The sequence below is a fragment of the Lemur catta genome, chromosome 17, assembly GCF_020740605.2.
Source record: "Lemur catta isolate mLemCat1 chromosome 17, mLemCat1.pri, whole genome shotgun sequence".
NCBI lineage: Eukaryota > Metazoa > Chordata > Mammalia > Primates > Lemuridae > Lemur > Lemur catta.
In genome coordinates, this window is record NC_059144.1 from 48,103,229 (window position 1) to 48,128,109 (window position 24,881).

The following is a 24,881-nucleotide window of genomic DNA, read 5'->3' on the forward strand; positions in this document are numbered from 1 at the left end:
CATTTATTCACACACCAGTGGCTGACGCTGGCTGTTGTCTGGGAGGCCTCAGTTTCTCTCCATGTGGGTTTCTCTATGTGATCTCCCCACGCTGGCTCGTTTGTGCGGCCCCATGACATGGCAGCTGTGTTCAGAGGATAAGCGTCCCAGCCACTGAGCCACGTAAAAGTTGCAGCATCTTTTATGACTCGACTCAGAAGTCTGCTGCATTCTTGGTTTAGCTAGTCGTTAAGGCTAGAGCAGGGCAGGGGCAGTATTCAACCCCACCTTTAATGAGAGGGAGGGTCATTTGCAGACATGGTTTAAATTGACCACAAGTGCCCTGAGAATGAGGAATGACTCCAGGGCCTCAGACATTTCTATCCGGGTTGAAGATGGAAGAGCCTCCCACACATCCCACGGCCAAGGCTATGAAGGAAACAGGGGCTGCTGGGAAGCCATTTCCCACTGAGTGCAGTTGTTGAGTGAATGCACTTGGCCTTTAGGGAGACGAATCTGACTCTCATTGAAGCCACTCCACCTGCGCAGGGGCCATGAGGAAGTCCTGGGCACCTCAGGACCGCTAACCCAGGATATTTATTGACTTTGCTCTGGGCCACAGCCCCACCCAGCTGCTGCGAACACCTGGGAGAGGTAGGGAGAAGCCTGCGCCCGTGAGTCACGGGTGTAAAGTACACCTAGCGCCTTGGCAAGCAGGCTCTTGTGCAAGGCTAAGGTGTCATTAGGTGAACATTGAGAAATGTTTCTTTCCCTTAGACCCTGAGATAATGGATAACAACCCTTAGGCGCAGCCTTTTATCATCTCGTATTGCTCTTGCATGGGGGGCTGCTACTTTGGGCTGCAGGTCCGAGCTGGCGGGGCGCGCGAGTGCGCGTGTGCGTGTGCGTGCGCGCGCGTGTGGCCTTCAACAGCTGGCAGCTGTCTCGGCCCCCACCCTACCGCACCCCACCCAGCGGCGCCGCCCCCGCCCCTCGCTGTCCTGGGTGCGCCTCCGGCTGCTGTGCTCCGGGCCAGCTCCCCCTACCCCGCGCCTGGGAGGCGACCCCCCGTGCGCCCCGGGTTCAAAGGCCCCGCAGCTCCAGCCCCTCCAGGGGGCGGGGAGGCGAGGGGGGTGGTGCAGGAGCCAGAAAAGCCCGAGCCCACAGCCGGCCAGCCCTGTGCTGGTATGGGCAGCGCGCTCTGAAAGTTTGTGACCGCCGCAGCCAACTTGTAACTGGAGCTGGGGACGCAGCGAGAGAGCGGCCGGCCTCGAACCCCCACAACTGGAGGGCGAGGCCAACTGTGCCCGGTCCCAGTGCCCTTTGGCGGCCAGGAGCGGCCGTCCTCCGGGCCCGGAGCTCCCGCGCCTGATCGGGGTTCATGGAGCCGGGGCTGTGGCTCCTTTTTGGGCTCTCGGTGACCTCCGCCGCAGGTAAGCGGGCGGGGCGCGCCTCTCCTGGCGGGAGCGCACACAAAAGGACCCAGGGGTGGGGGGATTGGGGGCGCGGAGAAGGTGTGGGTGGCCGGGAGCAGACTCTTGCCTGGACTCTCCACCCCTGAAGACGCCTGGGGGCGGGCTGGGGGGCAGAAGCGCTGTGCAAGGACTACCCTGCCGGCTCTGGGGCTTGGAGCCCACACAGGGGCTGGAGACCTGATGCCCAGACCGACTTGATCAACTTCTCATGAAGTTGGGAACTTTTCAAAAAGTTTTCCAACTATTCAGAGACTGTGCAAAATGCTTGCAGTTTTCAGAAAGTGTGCAAAATGCGTGCAAGTTTTCCGAGGGTGCAAATCAATTGCAGACTTCCCAGAGTGAAAATAGCTTGCAAGCTTTTCACAAAGTATGCACAAAGCTTGCAAACTTTCCTGAAACTGTGCACATAGCTTTGCAAACTTTGCAGAAATTTTGCTGCTCAACCCCTCCTCAGGTGTTTGGGGGTGGCAGGTGTTGAGGGATCTGCACACTCAGCTCAGGAGCTCTCAATCTGCCTCCTGCAGGATTCGTGCGCCCCCAGCCTGGGGACGCTGGCAGGAGCGGCGTGCTCCAGGTTCCTCCTGTAGCCACATCTGAGGGGGACCTTGAAGAGACTGGGGCTGGCCCTAGAGACAGGATGGTGGCTCCTGTCACAGCAGTGCAGGGTCCAAGCCCTGGAAGCCCTGGGCAGGAGCAGGGACCAAGTCAGGCCAGGGAGCAGGAGGCTGAGGAGGGCCCTGAGCACCACCGATCCAGGCGCTGCACGTGCTTCACCTACAAGGACAAGGAGTGTGTCTACTATTGCCACCTGGACATCATCTGGATCAACACTCCTGAGTGAGTCAGCCTTGGGGGTGGGGAACACGGTTCCTGGGCCAGGCCCACCCTTCACATTCCGGGGACGACCTTGTCCCACCCCAGCCCAGCCGGGTCAGCCCAGAGCCTGCCCTGGCACAGCCCTCAGCTCTGGCTGGGGTCTCCTGCCAGCTCAGGTCCCTTCTGCAGGTCAGGGATGTGACCCCACCCCCTCTGAGGACCTGGCCCAGGAGAAACTCAATCCCAGGTTTGATCTGGTAGAAAGGGGAGCCCTCCCCCTGAGCGAAATGAGCTGGCCTGGGGATTAGATACCTGAGAGGCCTCTTTCCTGACATAGAGGAAGCCCCTAAAGTTCATCTCATGCTGCAGGGGCTAAGTGGGCTCATACCGCCTGCTGACCCCACCGGGCTCCAAGCAGTTTCAAATTCCTTGAAAGCAGCCTGCTCTCCAGGGAGAGCGAGCGTGGGCTTAGCAGAGCCTGACTGAACCTGCCCAGTCCGGGAAATTCCTCCGGGGCGGGCGCCCTTCCTCCCCCGGGCCTTTGTGGATGCCAAGGCAGGGTGGGTGCTCAGCAGCCGCCCATGGGTCCTCCACAGGCTGTTTCCTTGCCACGGCCATGGAAGGCCCCTCCCCAAGTCCTTAAGAACTTTGTCACCATAGGACATACACAGTACCGTCCTGAATTTGCCTTGGGGGCCTGCCCTGCCGTGAAGTCAGCCCTCTCCTGGGGCCGTGCGGACAGCGTGTGGGTCCGCTGTGGGGAGGGCGCGATGGCCCCCATTCACTTGCTCAGAGTTTTATGGAACCTGCTGCAGAGCCTTCATCCTGCAAACGGGGTGGAGGGCTTGACCTTGCTCTGGGCTCTACCTTCTGGGCTTTGCTTTGTGGATCTCTGAAGTCTAGACTCGGACCAGAGGCCTGGGAGCTGTTCCCTGGGGGTTCTTGGGATCTCTTGGGACTCCTGCTTTCTCCCTGCTAGTGAGTCTTAGCTGGGAACTCGGGCATGGGGTTGTGAATACAGACCCTTGGCCTGGAAAGGCAACTTTGCCACTGTGTCTGGAGCTGTCTCCATTCACGTCCCTCAGGGTTTCTTTTGTCCCCAAGCCCATTAGCCTCTGAGCCCTCTGGGTGGCAGCTTTGGTGGGGCTCACGTACCCACTTTGTTCCATGGCTACCTCAAGAATGAATTGTGAAGGAGGGTAGACCTGAGGGGTCAGGTGTCTTTCAAACCAGATGACAAGGGCTCTAATCACATCCGGGGTAGCTCTGGAAAGTTACCCCTTTATGTCAGGGTGACGGACAGGGTGGCTTCACTGGGACCCTCCCGGAAGCCTGCACAGGGCCCCGAACTCAGAAGGACCCTGGCTGGGTGTCATGCTCTGCTGTCGCTGTCTTGAAATTTTTGATACTTTTTGAACCACGGGCTCCACGTTTCCATTTTATCCTGAGTCCCACAGATTCGTAGCTGCCCCTGACAGCTTGGTGTGCCTGCCTGGGCCGTGCCCACCTGTCGTCAGCCCACAGTGGGATGCGGCTCGCCTTGTTTCCTTCCCCTTTGTGGGGAAGACAAAAGTGACGCGTGCTGGGCTATCAGTGATCGCTTTCTCTTCTCAGACAATGATCAGTGTTGCCTTTTCTTACAGCCCCTGTCACCCTGACACTTGTCCTTTCTGATTCTTATCCTTCCGGCCCCGAGATCTGAGCAAATTAGCCTCATGGCACTGAGGCAGTGGCAGTCCGCAGGGACTGAGTCCATGTCTTGGCTGGACTCCCAGGCTGTGCGTCTCGTCTTGGAGGAGGAAGACAGCAACCGAGTGAGGGGCCCAGACGGGGGTGGCGGTGGTGGCGGGAGGGTTTGGAGACCGTTTCAGTTCTTGGCCTGCTCACCAGGCCCTGCCCGCTGGCTGCGGAGGAAGCTTTGCTGGAGCCGGGTCCGAGAGGCGCAGCAAACGCCCTGCCTTCTGTTTGAAATCCTGTCTCCTAATTTCAAGTTGTCTTGTACGGCCCGAAATGGATCTTTTGACTTTTTCCAGGACAGGCAACTTGATAACTTCCCCCCTAAAGTCTGATTTACCTCTTCCCCTCTTCCCTCACCCTGCATCGTTTTAAACACTCGGAAAGAAGGATTAAATCTGGTGTCCGGGCGTTCTGTGAGCTCCCTGGGAAACAAAAATGACAATAGCCAGGCTTGAGTGTTTTGAAATTAGACAAGCAAAATAATTTTTATGAGGAAGATTTCCTGGATGGCTCCCTCCCTCCCTCCCTTCTTTCCTTCCTTCCTGAAACTGTCGACGTGTAGGTATTTGCTGTCTTTAAAATACCTTGGACAGGACTGCAGTCTGAGAAAACGGGCTCTGGTGACAGGAACATGAGCCTGGGGTGAAATGGGAGAATATGAAAAATTATGAATTGAGCTAAAGGACAGTGGCAGTGGGTGACAAGGTCTTCTCCAGCAGTTCTGTCCCTTCCATTCTGCCACATCCCCTACCTATTGAGTGTCCCTCTCTCATCGCTGTCACCCCCTCTTCCTTAGCGCACTGACCTCCCTCTCCAGACTTCTCCTCCAGCGTGCGACTTGTCCCCTGGCTGTCCCCATGGCTGGCTGCTCTGGGAGCCTGAAGGAGCCTTGATTCTCATGCCTCGATCAAGAGTCTTGAGCTCTGGGTGCTTCTGCTGCCCATCGGGTTGCGTGGAGGGAGAACCAGTGCTCCTGCTTTGTCTCTGAAGGATGCGTCTCTGAGTACGGTCGTGGATGCTACATTTAGGGACAGGATGCTCAGGGGTAAGGTCGGGAGTTACACTCTGCTTCTCCTCATGCGGAGTCAACTGTTACTTTCTTCCGTCCCTTTCAGTTGGAGGCTCTGGGAGTCTCTAGTTCTGCCGTGGGCTCTCCTACTTTCTCCCACGTGCTTAGCTGGTCGGCACCCGGCGTGCAGCAGGGGCTCGGTGGGCGTACGTTGGCTTTTGGTCAGTCCTGCCGCCTGGTTTTTCCTCCTCACCTTTGTGGTTACTGGGGTTCCAGTCTGTAGAGCTTCTCCCACATGTGAGATCTCTTTTCCAGGTGTGGGGGTGCTCTTGGGAAGGCCTGCACATGGGTCTGGACATGTGTATTTCTCTGGGGAACATTGCCCATAATTTCTGTCATATCCTCCAAAAAATCTTTGTTCCCAAACAGGAACAAAATTTGTCCCTTGGCAACTGTACTTCTTGTCCCTGTCCAGGCGGCTGAGATCACAGCTAATTGATGGGATGGTGTGATTTTCATAAGACCTTCCTTGGCCATGTTAGGAACCCCAAGCCCCTACAGCCCCCGAAAAACCCCACCACTGCCAAAAATCCCCACCAAAACCCAAATCAGAGAAAAACACGTCCCATCATATAGTCATGGAAAATCTGCCAAGAGTAAGATAACAAGGGGAGAGGTGGTGAACAAGAGGTCCATATGCTTGTACTCTTTGGGGCTGTTCTCTAGGAGTATACTTAAAAACTGGAGTGTCCTGCCAGGTAGTCGGAGACTGTGTTAGAGTTCTGCAGAGAGACTGGCCAGTAGGACGTGTGTGTGTGCAGGTGTGTACGTACAGGAAGTGCAGTTGCCAAGGGACACACTGGGTTCCTCTTTGGGGCTGTGGGCTTTTGGAGGATGTCACAGAGGTTATGGGCAATGTCCCTCAGAAATGTATAGATGGAGAGAGAAAGAGAGATGTTGAGGAATTAGCTGACACCACTGTGGGGCTGGCAGTCCAAAATTGCAGGTCGATAGGCTGGAAATCCCAGCAGGAGCTGAGGCCGTCAGCATGAGTCTAAGGGCCTGGTGGCAGCATTATTTTCTAGTCAGGGACCTCAGTCTTTTGTGTTAAGGCCTTTAACTGACTGCGTGAGGCCCCCCCACCCCTTTAAATAGGGTCATGTGCTTTGCTCGCAGTCTATTGATTTAAACATTAATCACATCTAAAAAATATTTTCACGGCAACATCTAGACTGCTGTTTCACCAAACAACTGGGCACCATAGCCTAGACAAGTTGACACTTGAAATGAACTGTCACAGGGTTATCGGTTCTAACCTTATCCTACGGCAGGCTGGCCCCTTGCAGCTGGCTGGAGGGTGAGCCAGGCCATCGCGTGGCTGACCGAGCTGCAGGACACCAGCAACGAGCCCCACTGTGCTCCTCCCCACCCCAAGAATGGAGGGGACCTGCCATCTGCTAATCTTTCCAAGCACATATGAGAGATACGTGATGGTGCTGTGACGGTAACCGTGTTTTCCAAACAAAAGTCGGAGCCATATGTGCTGACAAGTAGGAACGTATTTATGTAAAGGGCAGGGCAGGATGTTTGAAATCATGACTGTGGTGGAAATATGGGATCTACAATCCCCATCCATGGGGAAGACTCCAGAACCCAGGAGCTTGTGTCCTGGCTATGACCCTCTGAGTGGCCTTGGGGAAGGAGGTGCTGGCGCCTCTCTGTTGCCTCTCTGAGAGGTGCAGATGTCAGTCCAACTCCAGGACATTGCCCTCCAGGGGCTCCTGAGTCCAGTGGTCTGACCAGCTACTATTGAGCTGCCCAGCATGCCGCCCAGGCTGCTCCGAGGCACGCCACGCTTGCTCAGTCCTGCAGGAATGACATTTGTTTTGAGTCCTTTTCTTCTCCAAAGAAGTAAAGAGAAAAAAAAAAAAAAAAGGAAAAAAAGAGAAAAAAGGTTAATAAAACATTTAAACTTGTATTTATTGTAATGTATTCTACTGCAAAAAGGCAATATCCCCACAGATTCTGGTTTTGCTTTCTGTGTTCTTCAGGAAAGGCATTTTAGCACGTTTTCAATAAGAGAAATTCCAAATTTTAGAACATCCCAATAAAACGGTTGGACCTGGAGCCCTAACTTCCTGCATATGCAGCGCCGGCTGGGAGCCCACCATGTGGCTTTCGGGATCTTGATAAAAGTCGGCCTGACCCGTGAACCGCACCTGGTTGCTGGAGATGCAGCTGTTTGAGGCAGAGGGATGGGATCTTTCTGGACAGCAGTTCTGGAAAAGTGTCATGAATAATCTGAAACTGACCAAAGTGCCCATGGGGATGATGGTGATGATGGCCAGTGTCCACAGTGACCACATGCCATCTCATGTGATCTGCACGACAACCCCGAGAGCCAGACGCTATTGTCTTCTCTAGTTTACAGGAGGAAACTGAGCCCAGGGAGGCTGAGTCACTTGCCTGAGGTTACAGAGCTTGTAAGTAGGGAATGGGGCGGCCAGCCTGGCAGTTTGGTTCTGGGACCCACCCTCTAAGCCTCTTCCTGTGGACATTTTCTCAATATGGGCTTCACCGCTGTCCTAAGTCACTTCGGCATGCATTTTTTGAGTGCTCCATCTGGGTCAGCTCTTGGTGGGGATCTGGGACCCAGTGATGGATGAAAGACAGGGTCCCTATTCCTGACAGATCCATGGTGGTTTTGCTCTTTTCGATAGTGATGATTCTCACATATATAGTTCATTGTAATAATATGTTTGCCCCTTTGCAAGACCATTTTTGTAGAAATATGCTAACACATGAGCAAAGCCCAGATCTTTGGTCCATCACACATCCTAAATGGAGATACAGTACTGGCTTGCTGAGAACACTTCTTTAGCCTTCCCGAGCCCTTGGTGGTCTCTCAGTAGGAAAGAGGAGCTTGTCGAGTGTGTGCTGCTAGCAGACCAGGTTGGTCCTGATGTCAGAGATGCTGGAATGGAGGGGTGAACATCTGAGGGAGAGGGAGAGAGACTCACAGGCCACGTGCTCTGTTCCTGGTGCCGGATTTTACTGTTCCTGGCTGCTGCACCACGAGCCCTGATCTGTCTTCTTGCTGGGCAGAGATGGGAGACAGGTCTGCCGGAATCCATCCCTTCTTGCGGACCTGGCTTCACACTGATCTTATCCTTTGGTTCAGGGTGTCATGCTGTTTATGGAGAACCGCAAACGGCTCCCTCTTACCGAGGGCCCCTTCATCCAGATCCCCACCTAGAGGAGGAACAGATTGACCTGTGTTGGTTAAGAGCTCAGCCTCTGGCCTCAAATGCCCAGGCTGGAATCCTGGACCTCCCACTTAGGAGACGTCACCTCTGAGCCTCAGTCTCCCCATCTGTAGAGTGGGGGAAGGGCCAGTAGTCTGTGAGGAAAGGTGTCAGTAGGATGAACTGAGAAAGCACACAGGGAGTGGTTAGCACGATGCCTAGAATCTAGTCGGCGCTCTACGTCCTGAAGACAGGCCGGTGGCCGGTGGCCGTAATGATAAAAATGCAGCCTCCAGCCCTGCAGAAACCTTTCCCCGGCGAGAGCCTGTCCTCCTGTCATATCCCGCCACCCTGGTCTGCCTCTGCCCCTGGAGTGCCCTGGAGCAAGCCTGCGCCCTCTGCACACCACAGTACCTGATGCCACCAGGATGGCCATTAGCATCCGATTAGCATAGGGTTTAGGGACCCTGGGAAAAGGCGTGGCCGGCTGCCTCTGCTGCTGCTAGGCAGCTTGATACAGACACTTGTGGCCAAAGGTGGTTCTGGGCTGGGCTGAGATGTAGCCCTTTCTGCCCTTCCTTTCTGTTTTCCTGTGGCTTCCCTCTCGCCTCGCCAGCAGCTGGGATGCTGGAGGAGCGGGGCGAGGCTCTGTCTGAGGGCGCTGGCCGGGGCTCCCTCTGTGGAGCGGGGGGTGCGGGCGGTGACTCAGGGTAGGTAATTCAAGGGTATTGGTTCAGGACAATTTGGATGATCTGTTTAGAAACCTCTTTGTTAGACACCTATGGTGAAATCTTTGCCAGGGGCCTGCTGTCTTTTGTTCCTACACAGAAGAGATATAATGCCCTGTAATTTGCAGCTGAGGACGCCATGGGGTCCCAGGACCCTCATTTCCCATCTCACCCGGCATTGCCCTGGACCCGAAGTAGGTGCCAGAGACTGGGAGTCACCAGGAAATACTACGGACACTAGTTTTCAAAAAATAATTCATGATGTGCTTTTGAGGGCACATGAAAGAAGTTGACATCAGACAGAGTAAACGTGACCCTGAGCTCAGGCTTCTGACAGCTCGTGGCTATATGGATCCCTCCTCCCCGCCCCCGTGTAACATTTCTGTCCCCTCCTTGGAAATCTAGCACACTTTTGGATCTCAGTGTTGAGCTGGAGGAGCATATTTCATAGAACATTTGCTAGCAAGATACTTCTTTAAAATTGGAGGGCCCTGGGGCTAAATTTCTGAGTTTGTTGGAAAGTTTGGCCCCACGGGGACCTTTCTGCTGGGTTCGCACGGGCTGAAAGCCCCTTCTCTGCCCCGGAGTCGGCTCAGCCGCGCTGCCCCCATCCCTGCCTGAGAGGAGGGACGCGAGGCTGGGAGGCAGCTTGATTTGTAGCAAGAAAACGTGGTACAACAAGGTTGTGATCCTGAGTGACCCCAAGGGAGAATCTGGATTTCTGCTGGATGAAAGGGCCTACCGCTAGGAACTTGGCTTTAAATCTGAGGGCAGATGAAAGGCTCTGGCATGTCTGGTGTGGTTTATTCCTGCGAGAATTTAAAACAAAGGAAGCTGGGAGGCAAACAATGACTTCTCAGCTCTCCATCCGGTGCTGGAACCACAGCATCTCAACACGCCCAACCCAGAGGCGCGAAGAAGGGGCCCATTTCATACCTCGAGGTGACACTGGCTAAGCACCACTCAGCGTTTGGGTGTATGGGAATTGGCGTGGCCCTGTTTCACGTGAGAAAGTGACCCGCTCTCACCCATGTCATGTTTCAGCTGAAACCGGAGAGTTCCTTAAAATGGGAAACACACATACACATGCACTTGCACACTTTCGCCCCCTTTGGAATAGGAATCAGTTGTACTCAGAAGGCAAATAAGTCCAGAGCACAGCTGAGTGCCCTGGAAGACGGCCGCGATACGCGTGAATCACTTGTCCAGACAGTTTTGGGTGCCCCTAAATCCCAGTGCACCCACCAAGTCTCCTGAGTATAGACAGGCAGGACAAAGCCTCTGGCTGTCCTCATCTGCCGCAGCTCAGGGGCTTAGGACAGCCAAGAGCTTTTGGGGAACGTGGGGACTTTCAAAGGCCTGGAGGCCAAGGCCGCCTCTCTTTTATGGCCTTCCCGAGGCAGGCTTGGCGGGAGGTCGTCAGAAACAGGAACTCTGGGTGGAGCTGCCAGGGAGTGCTGTGCCCTGGCCCAGTAATTCACAAACCAGAAACAGATTCATCCCGCACGAGGCCATGAGAAGGGTGCAGAGACAGACAGAGACGTTGCGAACGGCCCACTGGTGGACGGTCCGCCCCACAGCCTGGGGAGGGTGAAACAGCTTTGCCGAAAGTCAGAAGCAAGTAAATGAGGAAACAGAGGTGTGTGAATCTTTTGTGGATTCTTAGGAATCTGATTTCCACGGGTTTCTTGCAGGGCTTAGAGTAGGGTGAGTACAAAGTTTCAGGAGGCACCAAAAACTCAGTAGGAAAAATAAGTAAAATATAATGCAATAGTTTCAGAAAATCAAAATGAGTACAAAAAATTCATAATCAACAAAATATCATTATTTTTACTAAATGCATGATCTAACCCTGAGTTTGTTTAGTGAGCCTCACCCTAACCCCAGCCCTGGCGTCCTGTTTGAGGGGAAAGCCTGTATTTCTAACAGGGACTCAAGTCACCTTCATTTGAGGCACGTGACTAATCTATGGGAGCTACCAAAAGGGCATTACACAAGGGCACGGCAATCAGGTTAGGCGGGAAGTGACAGTCTCCCTACTACCACTGTGGTGGGGAGTGTACGTCTCGTTCACAAAGATCTTTTCCATCGTTAATGTGGCATCTCCTGAAAATTAGCAAGGGTGTCTCCTCTTGCTTTGTGTGGATTTTTTTGTGTGTGACAGTGTCAGCATTTTTTACATCCCTCTGGAAATACCCCCGTCCTTACACACATACCTGCTCCCTGTTCCTCTCCCGCCCCCGTATCCACTGCTGGGAACTATTTTGAGCCCCATCTGTCCGCAGCTCTGCATAAAGTTATAATGAGGCCGTGCCAGACAGACGGGGCCCCTCCTGCCTACATTCGACCTGGAACTCGCCAGGGTCACTGGGGGGTGGGGAGGGAAACTCTAGCCCAACTCATTGGATGCATTTGGGTTGAACCAGGTGGAGGGGAAACCAGCTAATCTGTGGGATTCTGTAGATGGCTTCGTTCCCTGCATATTGGGGGAGTTTAACCGTTTTTTTTTTTTTTAGCTGTAATTCTTTAAAATGCCACACCACCAAACAAAAACAGAGGGACTTTTGCATGGTTCTCCTTTCCTCTGAGCCCTGGTGCTTCCCTGAAATGCCCTTTGGAGCATGTGTGCCTGTGCTGGTGCAGGAGTAGCTCTGTGTTCCGCTGAGCTGGTGAGATGACAAGTTCTGTGGCTTTGAGGTTATTTTTAAGCTCGGCCGTACGGTAACAGGCCATGGAAGAGTGTAAACAGTTTGGGCTACAGCTTTTTAAATACAGTTGGTGAGATCCTGGGAGCCTCTGAGCTTGGGTGGGGCAGGGGCCCCACGTTGAGTTATGGTTTTATTGCTGGAGCGAAGGTCTGGGGCCTTCTCCAGTGTCTGAGCTGTCTGGGGGTGCTCAGGGGATGGCGTGGGACTTCAGCATCTCTGGGTGGAACTTGGAGCTGGGTGGACCTTGGAGAAACCCAGCCGGCCCTTCTGCTTCTCAGGCCCAGAGGGGCGGCGCCCACCCGGGGGCTCCCTGTGAGTGAGTGACCATAAACCTGGGTCTGTGGGCCCAGGGACACCTCTGCAGTCCTCTCTGACCACCACGGTGCTGCCGTGGCCTGCAGGAGTTACTATCAAGACGTGGTTCTTCCACTGGAAGTAATCTAGAGACCATGCTCTGTCTGGGAAAAGCCCTCATGGATGGACTGACTGAGGATAAAATAAGTAGAAATCCATCGAATCAGCCCAGAATTTCATACATTTGGGACATTGGGTATGGCTTAGATGTGATGGCAAATTTAGACCTCATTCCTTCCTTCCTCCGTTCGTGTAACAGAATTTCTTACTGAGATACTGGGTCATTACTGAGCACGCATCTGAGCAGACACTGTGCGAGCTGCCCGGCAGAGAGGTGAGCAAGGTAGACCCAACCCGTGACTCCAGCTAGACAAAGTCCTGCCCTTGCTGAGTTCGGGGCATCGTGTGAGGGCCAGATCCCGTCCCTTGAATGAGACACGGGGAAGCTGCACCTGCAGTACGGAAGTCATGACCCTCATTATTAGGTCCGATTGGGAGGGGTTAGTGCTCAATATTCTCTTTTGAAAATGTATGTGATACTGTTAAAATTCTCAAACAGCCAAATCCTGGATAATCCCAAAGGTTTTGGGAGGGGGATAGAGTGTCTTTTTAAAACATTAACAATCAACCTACAGCACATTGCTCACTGCTTTGATATTTCCAACTACTCTGGAGTCACCAGCTCTTAATGAGGCTGCAGGAGATGGACTTCCCACCCTGGCAGGGTGGGGTGAGCAGTCTGCCTTGGCTTCGTCCAGCTTTGAGCTCTCAGGATTTTCTGCAGCAGAAGTGAAGATGCAAATTGCCCGTTCACTGCTCTGACATGTATGAAGCATAAGGTTTGTATCATGTTCTTTAGAACGAGAAAGCACATGTCGGGAGAGGGGGTCCCACTGGCCCGGCTTAGGTCACCTCAGGGAGGAGAAGGTGAGGCACTTTGACTGACAGCCCACAGGGACCTCACAATGGGAGAGGGATAATTCCCCAAAGGAAAGATGGAAGACTGGATTCTTGGAGACAGAAACAACCACTGCTGGCCTCTGGCTCTAGATAATTCCTTCTCAAGTCCTTTGAGAGCAGGCGCTGCATTCCTGATCTGCGTTTCCCTTGCCTCCGTGCTGCCACACATGGGGGTGCCAGTAGGGGTTTGTCAGAGCGAAGGGCCACTTTCATAGGCCTTTGAATATTCAACCACTTCCTGTAGTTATTTCCTTCTGTCTTACTCATTAGAGCAAAGTTCTGGCTAGTGAAGGTTGCAAAGATAGCAAATGAAAGTGGTTGACATTTTCCTCCTTGCCCAGGAAGACTTTTCTAAGCTTAAGAAAGCTGGTGAGGGGTGCCTTCGAAAGAAGGCATTTAATAAAATCTGAAGTTGAGCTGTAGTTAGGAAGCGTGTAAGGTTGTTCCTCCAGGGAATGGTAGGAGGTGGTATCCAATGATCGCTGGTGCCTGGCGGCTCGGGGCTGCCTCCTGACTGTCTGCCAGCGGGAAACAGTTGTTTCTCCTCCCTGCGATCACAGGACGCGTCAACACAGCCATGCCTTCTGTGCAATACGTCCCTTGGGCCCCAAGGCAATATTGCCTATTCTTTCCCATTTCAGAAGGAAAACTGTCAGCCGAGGAAGTAAATAGAGCATCAACTTGACATGTATTCTAAGTGTGAAGTCAACATGTTCTATTCGTTGGGAAGATGCTCAGCCAGAACTTGGGCTTTTTAAATTAAAATAACAATTAAATTTGTAAGGAGAAAAATAGTATCAGGTACTAATTTTGTTAATGGGTCATATGACCTGTCTGGTTTTGCTTTATGGCACAAGCCACTAACTAGATCAGGAATTAAAAGCTCAGATATTCATGAGGGCCAGACACGTAACAAACATGCTAGGGAAGGGGAGGTGCAAGACTATTGGGAGTGGTGGGGACTGGGGCAAAGTGGAGTGCTTATGCCTGGTCTCTGATATCATTGTTTGGCTGCTTGTTGGAATGTGGGGCTGCTGTTAGCACAACTTGCAGTTATTCAAGATAAGCTGGAAATTGGGATGTTTATGTGAAATTTCCAGGTTTAGTAAAAAATTTTATTGATTGGACAAACCTGACAAAAATGCCAATTTGCTAACCTCTGTACTAGATTAAGACTGTGTGTGTGTGGTCCCCTGTCTGCCTTGTTCTTGACGTTCACCCACAGTCTGGCCCATTGCTTGTATGTTGAAGAGCATTGAGCAAATATTTGTTGATGCTATTCAAAGGGAGCAAAATTGAAAACTGGGTTTTTGATAGGAGATAACAGCTTGATAAACTTTCCTGAGAACTTTTGAATCTGGTAAGTGAAGTTCCTTTTGCTGTTTCCCAGCTGGTCTTTGGGAATATCTGTATCTCTTCTTTAAACTTCAGGTAAGAAGCCAGTTTCCTGATCAGAAAAATGGAGATTGTTAATTCATTTATGAAAAGGCAAAACAGAAATTAAAAACAGATATTTTTTAAAAGCCAGATTTCCTTATCTAAAAACTTCTTGTACAGAGAAATAAAGTGCTTTCAATGTGATGCTGCAGGTGAAGAATGATTATGGGAGATTTGGGAGTTTAATATTTAACAATATTTATATATGACATTTGGGGAATGTGAAAAATAAGAAACACTGTAGTAAATAAGATTCTGCTATCACCACATCAATCAAATAATGAATGTTCTGAATACATAAGTTGGGGGACAACGTCTGAACGCAGACACCCACAGCACCAGAGGTTGCATATGTAGGTGTGCTGGAGGGCATTTCGTTTTTTCTAAGAGTGTCTGGATTAATCCCGTCCCCTTCTCTTTTGTGTGGAGCTCTGTGTTGTACCTGAAACATTCACAGATGGAAGAGCTGCCTACTTTTATCAGGAATTGCATTCTCTAAACCCTATTGTAGAATAGTAGGCTAAAAAGACTGGGCAGAGTCTGCTGGCCAAAGGCTTCCAGTCAACTTAGCTTCATTTTTTGGTTCCACCATTAGATCTTTCCCATACACTGTTCAGGAAACAGCCAGTGACAAAGCACAGCACAACTGAGATACAAGTGCTTGTTAGACGGGCAGTGCTGAATTATGGACCTGCCAAAAGGAGGCATCACAGAGGATGCATGGCATGTCTTACGGCCTCTGGTTCCTTATTTCCCGTTGTTATTGCTTAGTCATGTATCTCAAGTGCAGGCCTGGTAGACGGACTTTCCTGCCTGACACAACTCGCTTGACTTTCCAGACCACATATTTAACAGCAGTAGCTACCATTCGTTTACCGCTAATTCTTTACTAAATATTTTCTATGCACTGTTTCATTTGATTTATCCAACAACCCTTTTGTCAAACAAGAAACTGTTGGGAGGGCAGAGTGAGTAAGTATCATGTAAGTGCTTTACAGTGTGATCATAGCATTACCAGGTAATCTCTCTCTGTGCTCTGTGTACCTTGCACATACCTGTATATATTGCCTTGTCATTTTTCCTTTATCTGTTTTTTTTTCTTTATCTGTTTTTGTACTCCAGTAGCACATAAGCTCCAGAAGCCATGGACACACATATGCCTTTCAGTATCACCATCATGCTTAAATTGGTACAAAGTATACAGTAGATGCTTAAGAAATGCTGGAGACTCTTTGTAATGATTTTTGTGGTTATTGAACTCTTTAGGGTGGAAAGAATCCAGGCTTGCTGGACTAGAATGATCTCACGATTAACTGCCAATTGCTCGATCAATAGTCCATTTGCCCAGCCTTGTGCTAGGTCCATGGCAGGTGAAAAAGAAGCAAAACCCTGCCTTCTACGCTTAAGGAGCTGGTGTTTGCTTTTAGAGCTAAGTAAGAGGCACTGCCTCGCCAGGCCAACACCCCTCCTCTGGCCACATCCCCCACCCCATTGTAAGGAGCCTGTGGGACTAAAAGCCATATACATCATCTTCTAGACTGCATTGCAGGTGTTCAGGGTCCTGGAGTCCCCTACTCAAATGTCCCCAAGCCCACTTCCAGGCCTGTGCAGGTGTCTTCCAGGGTCCTGACTCAGGGACAAAGTAGAGCTCCAGGTATATTCCCTAGGCCTGCAGGCTGGCAGTTGCTTATGGGGCCAGGGATGGAAGGAGCTTGGGGGTGCAGCCTGGGGCATCTACATGGGAGTGGATGAGGCCCCCGTTGGTATGGGCTGGTGCAGGATGGAAGAGAAGGTACTAAACCTTCTTGGGCTACCACATTCCAATATGGAACTCCAAGGAGCCCCAGAATTCTAAATTGAAGCCTGGACTTCCAAGGTGTCTCAAAGCCACATTTGTCCAGGTAGGGGGATAGAACTCTTTTATTTAAGAGATTATCAGGGCCGGGCGTGGTGGCTCACGCCTGTAATCCTAGCACTCTGGGAGGCCAAGGCGGGTGGATAGCTCGAGGTCAGGAGTTCGAGACCAGCCTGAGCAAGAGTTAGACCCCCATCTCTACTAAAAATAGAAAGAAATTATCTGGCCAACTAAAAATATATATCGAAAAAATTAGGTGGGCATGGTGGCGCATGCCTGTAGTCCCAGCTACTTGGGAGGCTGAGGCAGGAGGATTGCTTAAGCCCAGGAGTTTGAGGTTGCTGTGAGCTAGGCTGACGCCATGGCACTCACTCTAGCCCAGGCAACAGAGCGAGACTCTGTCTCAAAAAAAAATAAAAAAAAAAAGGATTATCAGATTGATTTAAACCTTTAAATTTTTCAGACCTATGGGAGGTAGGCCTCCATTTTGAACTCTTGTTGCAGACTCTACAGTTGTTAGGGTAGGTAGATCATCTGCAGCATGACCCTGAGTTCTGAGTCATCCCGCCAACCCCAGCCAGCCAGCAGAGTGCGCACATTAAAGGCCTGGGGCTTGGTGAGGGGGTCTCTATCCTCAGTGCTGTGGGGTAGGGGCAGGGCCTCGCACCTCGGTAAACATTCTTTGACATTGCCAGGGCTCATTTGCATACTAGCACTTTGCTGCTGGCTGCTGGGAGAATGCTAAGCATGCCTCTCTTAACAAATACCAAGTTGCCTTGCTTCCTTACTTAAAACACTTTAGAGTGTTTTTGCTCAAGTTGAGTGGCTCTACACGCGCAAATGCATAATCAGCTGACAGCAATTTCAAAATTGCAGGTCTCGTTGTTGATGGAAAAATGGCAGCGTTGTTATTCCTTGTATGTAATTTTCACCAAGAAATGGGGGACTGGATTTAATGTCAACACTTAGAGAGTTAATGTGGCCCTATTACTGGAAAAATACACCTTTAGCCAAATCCTGCCTCACAACAATGTCTGCGTTGTCTTGCTCCCTCCTCACCCCCAGCCACTTCCCTTCCTGGAGACAACAGGGGCTCAGCAGAGGCTCAACTCAGAGCAGGACTGGAGCCCACTTTCTTTCCCCATGTTGCGACATAGGCCATTTAGTGGCTGGGCCCACTTCTGCCAGGAGGGAACCCACCGCTGTGCTGTGTCTCCGGAGCCTGGCTGGGGAGGACCGGAGAGGAGAACAGAGGAGAAGACCAGGGCTGGGTCGGGTCTTCAGCTGTCTGTCTCCAACCCAGCAGGGGAAGCCTTGCTCCGAGCGTCTAGTCACTGTGGGGTGTCCCGCCCTATTCACCCTCGCCACCTCAAAAAGGCTCCATGGCATGTGTTTCAGATGAAAAGAAATTCAATTCAATTTTATTTTATTTTAAACACACAGAAAGGATCTCAGACTCCTTTTGAGGTAGATGATTGGTGATATTCCATGGGGTTCTTAGAAAACATGGTGGTTAACCTTTGGGGACTCACAGGAAAACCAAGACTTATTGGAAAAATAGCTTTGGCCACATAAGTTTCTGCTAGTTATTAGTAATTTGTTCCTCAAATCATGTTAAGTAAAATTAATGAATTAAACATCTGTTTTTTAACTTTTTCCCACTGAGCTGCCTGGCAGGCTCCTCCCTTCTCTGGAGAGCGATGGTTTAGACGTGCTCAAGCGTAAGAACCAGATTTAATGTGCCTTGCTCTGAACGCATCGTCACCCTTCCCTCAACGCCAACCATAAACGAAATTGGAAAACAGTTTCAGACTTTTTGTTCATAATAAGACTTGCCCCAGAGCCAGCCTGGCCCTCAGCTGTATCGCCAGGGCAGTGGTGATGGCTCTCAGAGGGCGCAGAGGGTCACTTCTGATGTTTGTCTCTTCCAAGAAGCATCTTTCAGAGGCCAAGAGAGGCCAGCATGCTTCTCTAATGACAGTAATTGCATTTGTCGTATTCTCATCAGTGCAAACTGCAAGTCCTGCTGTGCACACACAGGAAACTCAGTCCAAGGCAGAGGGGCCAAGGATGGCCTCAGGCTGCTGGGTTAGGTGGGTGGTCCGCGGAGGACACAGGCCGGGACCAGCACGGGGGCCAGCACAGGTGTTCTTGCCACAGGAAGAAAAACCTGGGCAGGGTGCTCCCATTGTTTGGAATTATTTCTTGGCGTTTCACAGGGGTAGATGGAGGCTCAGGTGGTCCTTTCAGAGCTGAGGAGCAAAACCTGCCCTGGAGGAAGCCAGGCCTAGCCATGGTTTGGTCTTGGAAAGATGGAAACATGGGAACCTCACACGTGTGCACAGGTGGGGCCAGTGCAGGGGTGAGGCTGCACACACACCCGGGCATCCGCTTGGCTCCTGAGAGGGCCGGCTGCTGCCAGTCGACCAGCGACCCCAGGTGCTCCGTGTCCTTCCATGCCTTCAGCCTCAACCCGCCTCCTGGGGCGGGGGCGAAGCAGGGGTGTACAGTTCACTCCAAAGCCTTCCTAAGACCCAGAGCTTCATGGGGAGCAGGGGGACACCAGCTCCAGAGACCTTTCCAGCCCCACCTGTGGGCGCCTGGGCCCGGGCCCCTGTGCATGCTCACCTGACATCACTCTATGCTTTGCAGACAGACCGTGCCCTATGGACTGTCCAACTACAGAGGAAGCTTCCGGGGCAAAAGGTCCGTGGGGCCGTTTCAGGGGAACTGGCAGCCATCGAAGCAGACACCCTTGCGCTGTGCTTGTGTGGAGAGAGATGACAAGGCCTGTGTACATTTTTGCACCCAAACCCTGGATGTCAACAGGTACAACACTTCCAGTTCCACTCATTTGCGGACACTACCCACCCCACCCCACCCGGGGCAAGGCCAAACCAGGGGCTTCCTGAAGGAGGGTGGAGGACGGATCAGCCTTGTCCTGGCCGCCATGGTCCTCTGGGCCAGGAAAAGGAGTAGCTGGGCCCACAGAAGATCTAGGTCTTCCGCTCCAGGAGGGCAGGTGGTGCGGTGCCCCCGCCCCTCGCTGCCTTTTGGACAGAGGCCACACCGTGGCCACAGTTGTGTCTGTCTGCCGACATGTTTCTTCTGGGCTGTGCAGCACTTTGCAAAAATATGCATAAGTTGCCAACAATTTAAAAATTGAAGAATTAACCCCTTGACAAATGCATATATTTAGCTTCTTCAAAAACAGCACATGGCACCATCTGGTCTCACTGTCCTACATTCCACCCTGGCCACTACAGGCTGGAACTGGGTGGGGTCCACTCACCTGTGTTGCTCATTTATCCTACTCTGTGGCTCCCGGGGGCCTTGAGTTTGAGACCCTGTGGTGTGCTCAGCTGCTTTCGAGAAGCTTGTAAATCGTGTCTAATGGAATGAATGAGCAGACCCCAGATAGGACCCAGGGGGGCTGTTGAAGCCGGTATTCACTTAACAGGTATTCCTGTTAATTCTCCTCACTGCTCTTTTTCCTAACTTTGGGCCAAAACTCATCAACCCAGCCAGGCAGAGTTTTAAAGCCTTTCTTCAAGAACCTTTCTCGGAGCAGGCCTTGGAGGGATGCGCCTGGCCCCTGACGCATGCAACGGGAGCACAGACGGAAGTCTGAACACGCAGGCCCCCAGCAGTCAGGATCCCAGAACTTGCTGTCTGCAAAACCCGGTGTTAACTGCCTTTTCTTTCCTCCTTCTGGGCTTTTTAACATCCGATGAGTAACTGAGTAGACGCTGTACTTTGGTAGAAATCCACCCACCGAGCGCTCAGCCTTCGGAAACTGTGCTCGAGACGTGGTCCCTGGGGAATGCGCTAATGTGCTCATTGGTGGGGAAGAGGAAGTCATAATTTGACACTGAAAAACCAGCCACATGGAAATGCAGGTTGATTCATTAAAACCAACTCTCTCCCCACAGCAATTGGAGGACAGCAGATAAACCAGACAAAGAAGAGGAAGAGAAGGCGAGAGGTGTCACCAAAGGCCCCAGACGGAGGAGGGAAGATGTGACGCATCGTTCCTCCCGGGGTTAGGGTATCTCGAGGGGGTGGCATCTGTCTGGTTGGGCCACTACACCCACAGGTGACGGTGCGTTTTGGTCGACCATCTCTGGGGCCAGAGCAGGCTGAAGCTGTGGACAGCCATTGCCACTTCCCTGGCCCTGGCCAGCCTGCCCGAGTCCTAGGAGCTGTCCCTTGCCCCCTTCACAGCCCCGGGGCAGCGATGTCCAGCCGGGGCTTGGCTGGTCCTGGACAAAGCCGGCTGGCCCACCCAGGCCCACATCCTGCCTCTGCATCTGTAGCAACATGGGGTCTTCACCCCCCAGAATCATTTCTTTTCAGTGGCTGATTCTGGACAGAGGTGAATGACAACGGCTCGGCAGCAGGCTCCCCTAAGTTCCCCAACTCCTTTTATTATTTTTTTAACCCATTTGTCTTTTTGGGGTGAGACATCCTGAAGGCTTCCTGCAGCCAAACTGGGGTTGTTTGTCATTCTATCAATCAGAAATCATTATTGATGACTCACCTGCACATCTGCAATGGCATGGTGATTTATGTTCATAATAACAGCCTGGAGGTGGCTTGGGTCCCTACAGGGACTGATCAAGGGAAGATTAAACCATGCGCAGCAGACAGGAGGCTTTCCAAATTGGTGGCAGATCGCTCCCAGTAGTCCGGAGAGGGATCTGTCAGCATCCGTAATGAAAGTGGAGAGGGATGAGGTGGGCCGAGGCAGCGGAGAGAGATCCCTGGAGAGCATGAGTCAGACCCCAGCTGGTCCCCACTTTGCCTCTTTATTCTTTTTCCTCTTTCTCTCTTCCTCACCCCAAACCAAAACTCCTCTCAGCAAGGACGGGATGTGATTAAACCCATCCATCCATTGTACAATTTGCTCATGCACTTATGCATTCATTCAGCGAAGATTTGTGGAACACCTGCTACCTGCTGGGCACTGTTCTAGACACTGGGGACATGGCAGGGAACAAGACGAAGGGTCTGCCTTACAGAGCTTAAATAGTGGGGGCAGCAGGCAGCAAACAAATACGCAAAATATGGTGAGCTGTGCAGAGGAGAGCAGGAAATCCTGGTGGGGTGGGAGGTGTGCGTGGCTGCAGTTTGATGTTGGGGGATAGGGGCAGTCTCACCAGCCAGGCCTCCTGAAGGGAAGGAGGGGTGATGTATAGGAAGCAATGAGGGAAGGGGATTCCGACAGGGAAACAGTGTGTGCAAAGGCCCTGAGTTGTGCTTGGGGAACAGCCGGCCCTGCACAGGAAAAACATACAGATGTTCGAAAGATGAAATCGGTGGCACAGGTTTCCCACTGGGGCCTGGAAAGGTGGTTCTTCCAGGTCTCTACGATTCATGTGAAGCTCTTATAAGATGCTGTACTTGGGAAGAAAACATCTTTTATTAAGCCAAGTTCCCTGCTTTCTTGCAAGATTCCAGTTAGTAATTCTCAGGTTCACATTCTCAGAGAGGAAGCTGCCTCCAGCCTTTGCTTGTGATGACCAGAGACAGGGCCGGGCTGCGGGGGGTGCTACCCTTTTCACACCCTCCCAGTCAGCGGGTGGGCTCTGGAATCGCCGGGAAGCACCGGTGGTGGGGTACCGCGCCAGTCAGGGAACGGGCCGGGAGCAGCGGGAAGAAGTCCCCTTCCTCCGCTTTGTAGGGCTCTTCTCTCCTCACATGCCTGTTTTTTCTTTTGCTCCCTTACCGCGAGATAGGGTGAAGTCAAGGACAGACAAAGCAAGTAGGCTTTAGACCTCCACCGTCCAAAGCTCGTGCCCAGCAGTGGACGTCACTGTCGCTCCCCTGCCCGCCCAGCTGCCTTTCAGGAAGGAGTCCCGTCGGAGAACCGGCCTGCAGCGTTCTGTTCTGGGGAGGCTTCAACGATTGCTTGTCCACCCTTCTCAATTTCCACCTCTTTCAGGACAAAGAGTGAATTTGCCTGGGGCAGAAAACCCACCCATAGGGTCCCCACTTAACAATACCCCCCTGCTCCAAGAATGTCCAAATCCACATGACCCCACTTTCCCTAAAGGGTAAAATGATCCCAGATGTGCCCTGGGGCATGACGCCCACGGCTCCGGTTACCCGCAGGAAATTGTTTTTGGAGAGGCATGGCAAGTTGGAAAGCCACTTGCTGGCTTTGGACGTGACTTCCCTTACAGAATACGTGGACTCCAAGCTAACTCTTTGCAAATGTAAACACGTGTCCATCTTGTAACAGAAGCAAAATGCCCGTGTGGCAGGAGCACGCCGGCCTCCCCATCCCGACCGGGACAGGCACCGTGTGAGTGAGGGAGGCTGCGAGGCACCCGCTTCAGACACCGGTCCTAGCTGTACAGGGGTTTATGAGCTTGAAGCTTATAGGATTTAGGCAGAGAAATTTTCAGCTGTGCTTTGTACCCACCAAAAGGATATATCTCAAAAAATAAATAAATAAGAAGAAAAAGAAAAAAGAAACCTTGATGTTTGTGACAAGAAAAGGAGAAAGTTAATATCTGCTGGCTTTGAACTCCGGGGCATGCATGCAACACAGAGCTTGTTCTTGGAAACTCAACCTCTTGTGCCCTTTGTAGACACCAGGCCCACGCACTGTAGCGTTCAGAGGCCTCGTTTGCAGGAAGCCGGCTGTACAGGCAGCCCCAGCTCAAGGCTTTTAGGTTGAATATTTGCTTTCATGAATAAATGTGGATCTTTGGGGAATGGCTGCAAAATTAGCCACGAACACAAATTCTTTGTAAATTATGTAAATTCCTATTTATCTATATAATTGGCAACAACTGGGAATTGTAACGCCTGACAGTTCAAAATCTCTTTCAGCTGTGCTCTTCCTGCCGCGCTGCGCTTACTGCGTGTGGAACTGCGACTGTGCCGTGGAAGGTTGCCTGGGCGGGGGCCAGGCTGCCCACCTCCCACCTGGCCGCAGAGAGAGCAGTGTGTGCCCGGGCACCGCGTGGAGAAGTGTACGGTGGTGTACGATGGAATGTTGGCCTTGACCAAGTGCTAGATTCTCTATGAGTATTTCATAAATTATTACAAGTGCAAAAGTGAGTATCATGAGGAAATGAAAGGGACCGATTTGCTGGCAGGAGTTTGTACAGTTTAGAGAAGCGATTATTTATTGTGCAGCGAGTCTCTACTTCGACTCCTTTATGTGGATTGGTTCAAAGGAAAGTCACTGTGTGTATATATATATATAGATAGATTTTAAATTGTGTTCTCAATCCAGGCTCATATTTCTTAGCGCTTGAATTACATTTCTAGAACGCATATGCACTGTTCGACACTGCGGCCAGGTGGTATCTCAGAGAAATTCATTCATTGTGCGAATGCTCAGAAAATACTAGCTGTCAAATGCATAATAAAAATCTCAAAGTTTGCTCTGATTGGTGGGTTTTTTCCTTGCCGTTGTTATATGTGTGGGTTACACGTCAGCTTTCCGTGGACCTGCGGAGAGGACAGGAGGGAGTTATGTTTCGGGAAGTAGAATCCATCTAAAGTGAATTACGGTGTGAGACGGGCGGGCCCGAATATTAAGGAAGGATCGGGGTTTGGGGACCACCCCAAGAAGATAAAACACGCAAGGCAGTCAGGAAGAGAGAAATCGTGGGAGAGAGCTGGTTCCTCCCCGGGGGCCCACTGCGCCTTCCCGGCCATGGGGAGGTTCCTGCTGGCGCGGGATGGTGACACCGGGCATACGCCTGGCAGAGCACACTGGAGTCGCGGCTCAGAGTCCTTGAGACTTAGGAGCCAGAAGTGACCACAATTGCCACATTTTAAGATTTTAAGACTTACTTACAAGACCTCTATGAGGCTTGAGAGTGTTAGGAAGGAGTGGGGGGTTCTTCATTTTCTTTCTCTTCCCTTCCTACCTCCCCCTGCACCCCCTAAAGTTGAATCCAGAATTGGTGACCCTCAGAGGCAGGGAATCAGACAGAGAACTAGCAAAAGAGCACAGAGAAATGCAATTTTCTGAGTAGGTTTGACCACTCTCTAATCTGCGAAAACCAAGATCCTCTTGTTTTAATTAAACTCATTTTAGAGAGTTTTAACTTCGATGGACCGAGAAAGCGAGGTACCCATTTATCCTGCAGGATGTGAGGCAGTGCCCAGCAAGGCAGCATGCGTGATGCCGGCTCTGCCCACCTCGTGGCTTTATCGAGGAGTCAAGTGTTCAAGTCTTCAAACCTTGCCCTGAACTAGCCATCAGATCCTTTTTTTTTTTTTTTCAAACTAAAAGTTTCTCATGGAAGCACATCTTTGAATTTAGAATGTACCTCAAAGTAGCACAGTTTGATTTATAGAACTTGTCAGGATATAGTTAATTTTCTTCCCCCTGAAAGACATGTGTTCTCCAAGCCCCAAAATGTATGTGAATTTTTAAGTGTTTCAAAGCCCAGGCAAATCAAGTTACTTGTTACTGAGACCATTATAAACCCACTTGGGTCCTTCTGCCACTGAATATGCCTTTTCTTTTTGCTTTGCTGATGGGAATTCTCAGAGTCGTTGAGAGCTGGGAGGTATTTAGTGCAAGGGAAGTGTGGGAATTAGTAACAGT

General features: G+C 51.5%; 1 protein-coding gene across 2 annotated transcripts; it reads left to right on the top strand.

Moving 5' to 3' along the window:
* Positions 1–979: 979 nt before the first annotated feature.
* Positions 980–23,657, top strand: EDN3 (endothelin 3). 2 transcript variants are annotated; one of them, XM_045528156.1, is made up of 5 exons: positions 980–1,412; positions 1,979–2,291; positions 18,956–19,132; positions 20,236–20,345; positions 22,042–23,657. In XM_045528156.1, exons 1-5 carry the CDS (start codon positions 1,361–1,363, stop codon positions 22,044–22,046), a joined length of 657 nt encoding a protein of 218 aa, XP_045384112.1. In that variant the 5' UTR covers positions 980–1,360; the 3' UTR covers positions 22,047–23,657. The 2 variants fall into 2 exon arrangements, with proteins under 2 accessions (XP_045384112.1, XP_045384111.1); XM_045528155.1 differs by having other exon boundaries at positions 20,236–20,323.
* The last annotated feature ends 1,224 nt before the right edge of the window (positions 23,658–24,881 follow it).

Coding starts and splice junctions, on each gene's coding strand:
- EDN3 (XM_045528155.1), top strand. CDS start 1,361: ATGGAGCCGGGGCTGTGGCTCCTTTTTGGGCTCTCGGTGACCTCCGCC. Junction 2,292..18,955: donor ATCTGGATCAACACTCCTGA/GTGAGTCAGCCT, acceptor TATGCTTTGCAG/ACAGACCGTGCCCTATGGAC. Junction 20,324..22,041: donor CCAGACGGAGGAGGGAAGAT/GTGACGCATCGT, acceptor ACCGCGAGATAG/GGTGAAGTCAAGGACAGACA.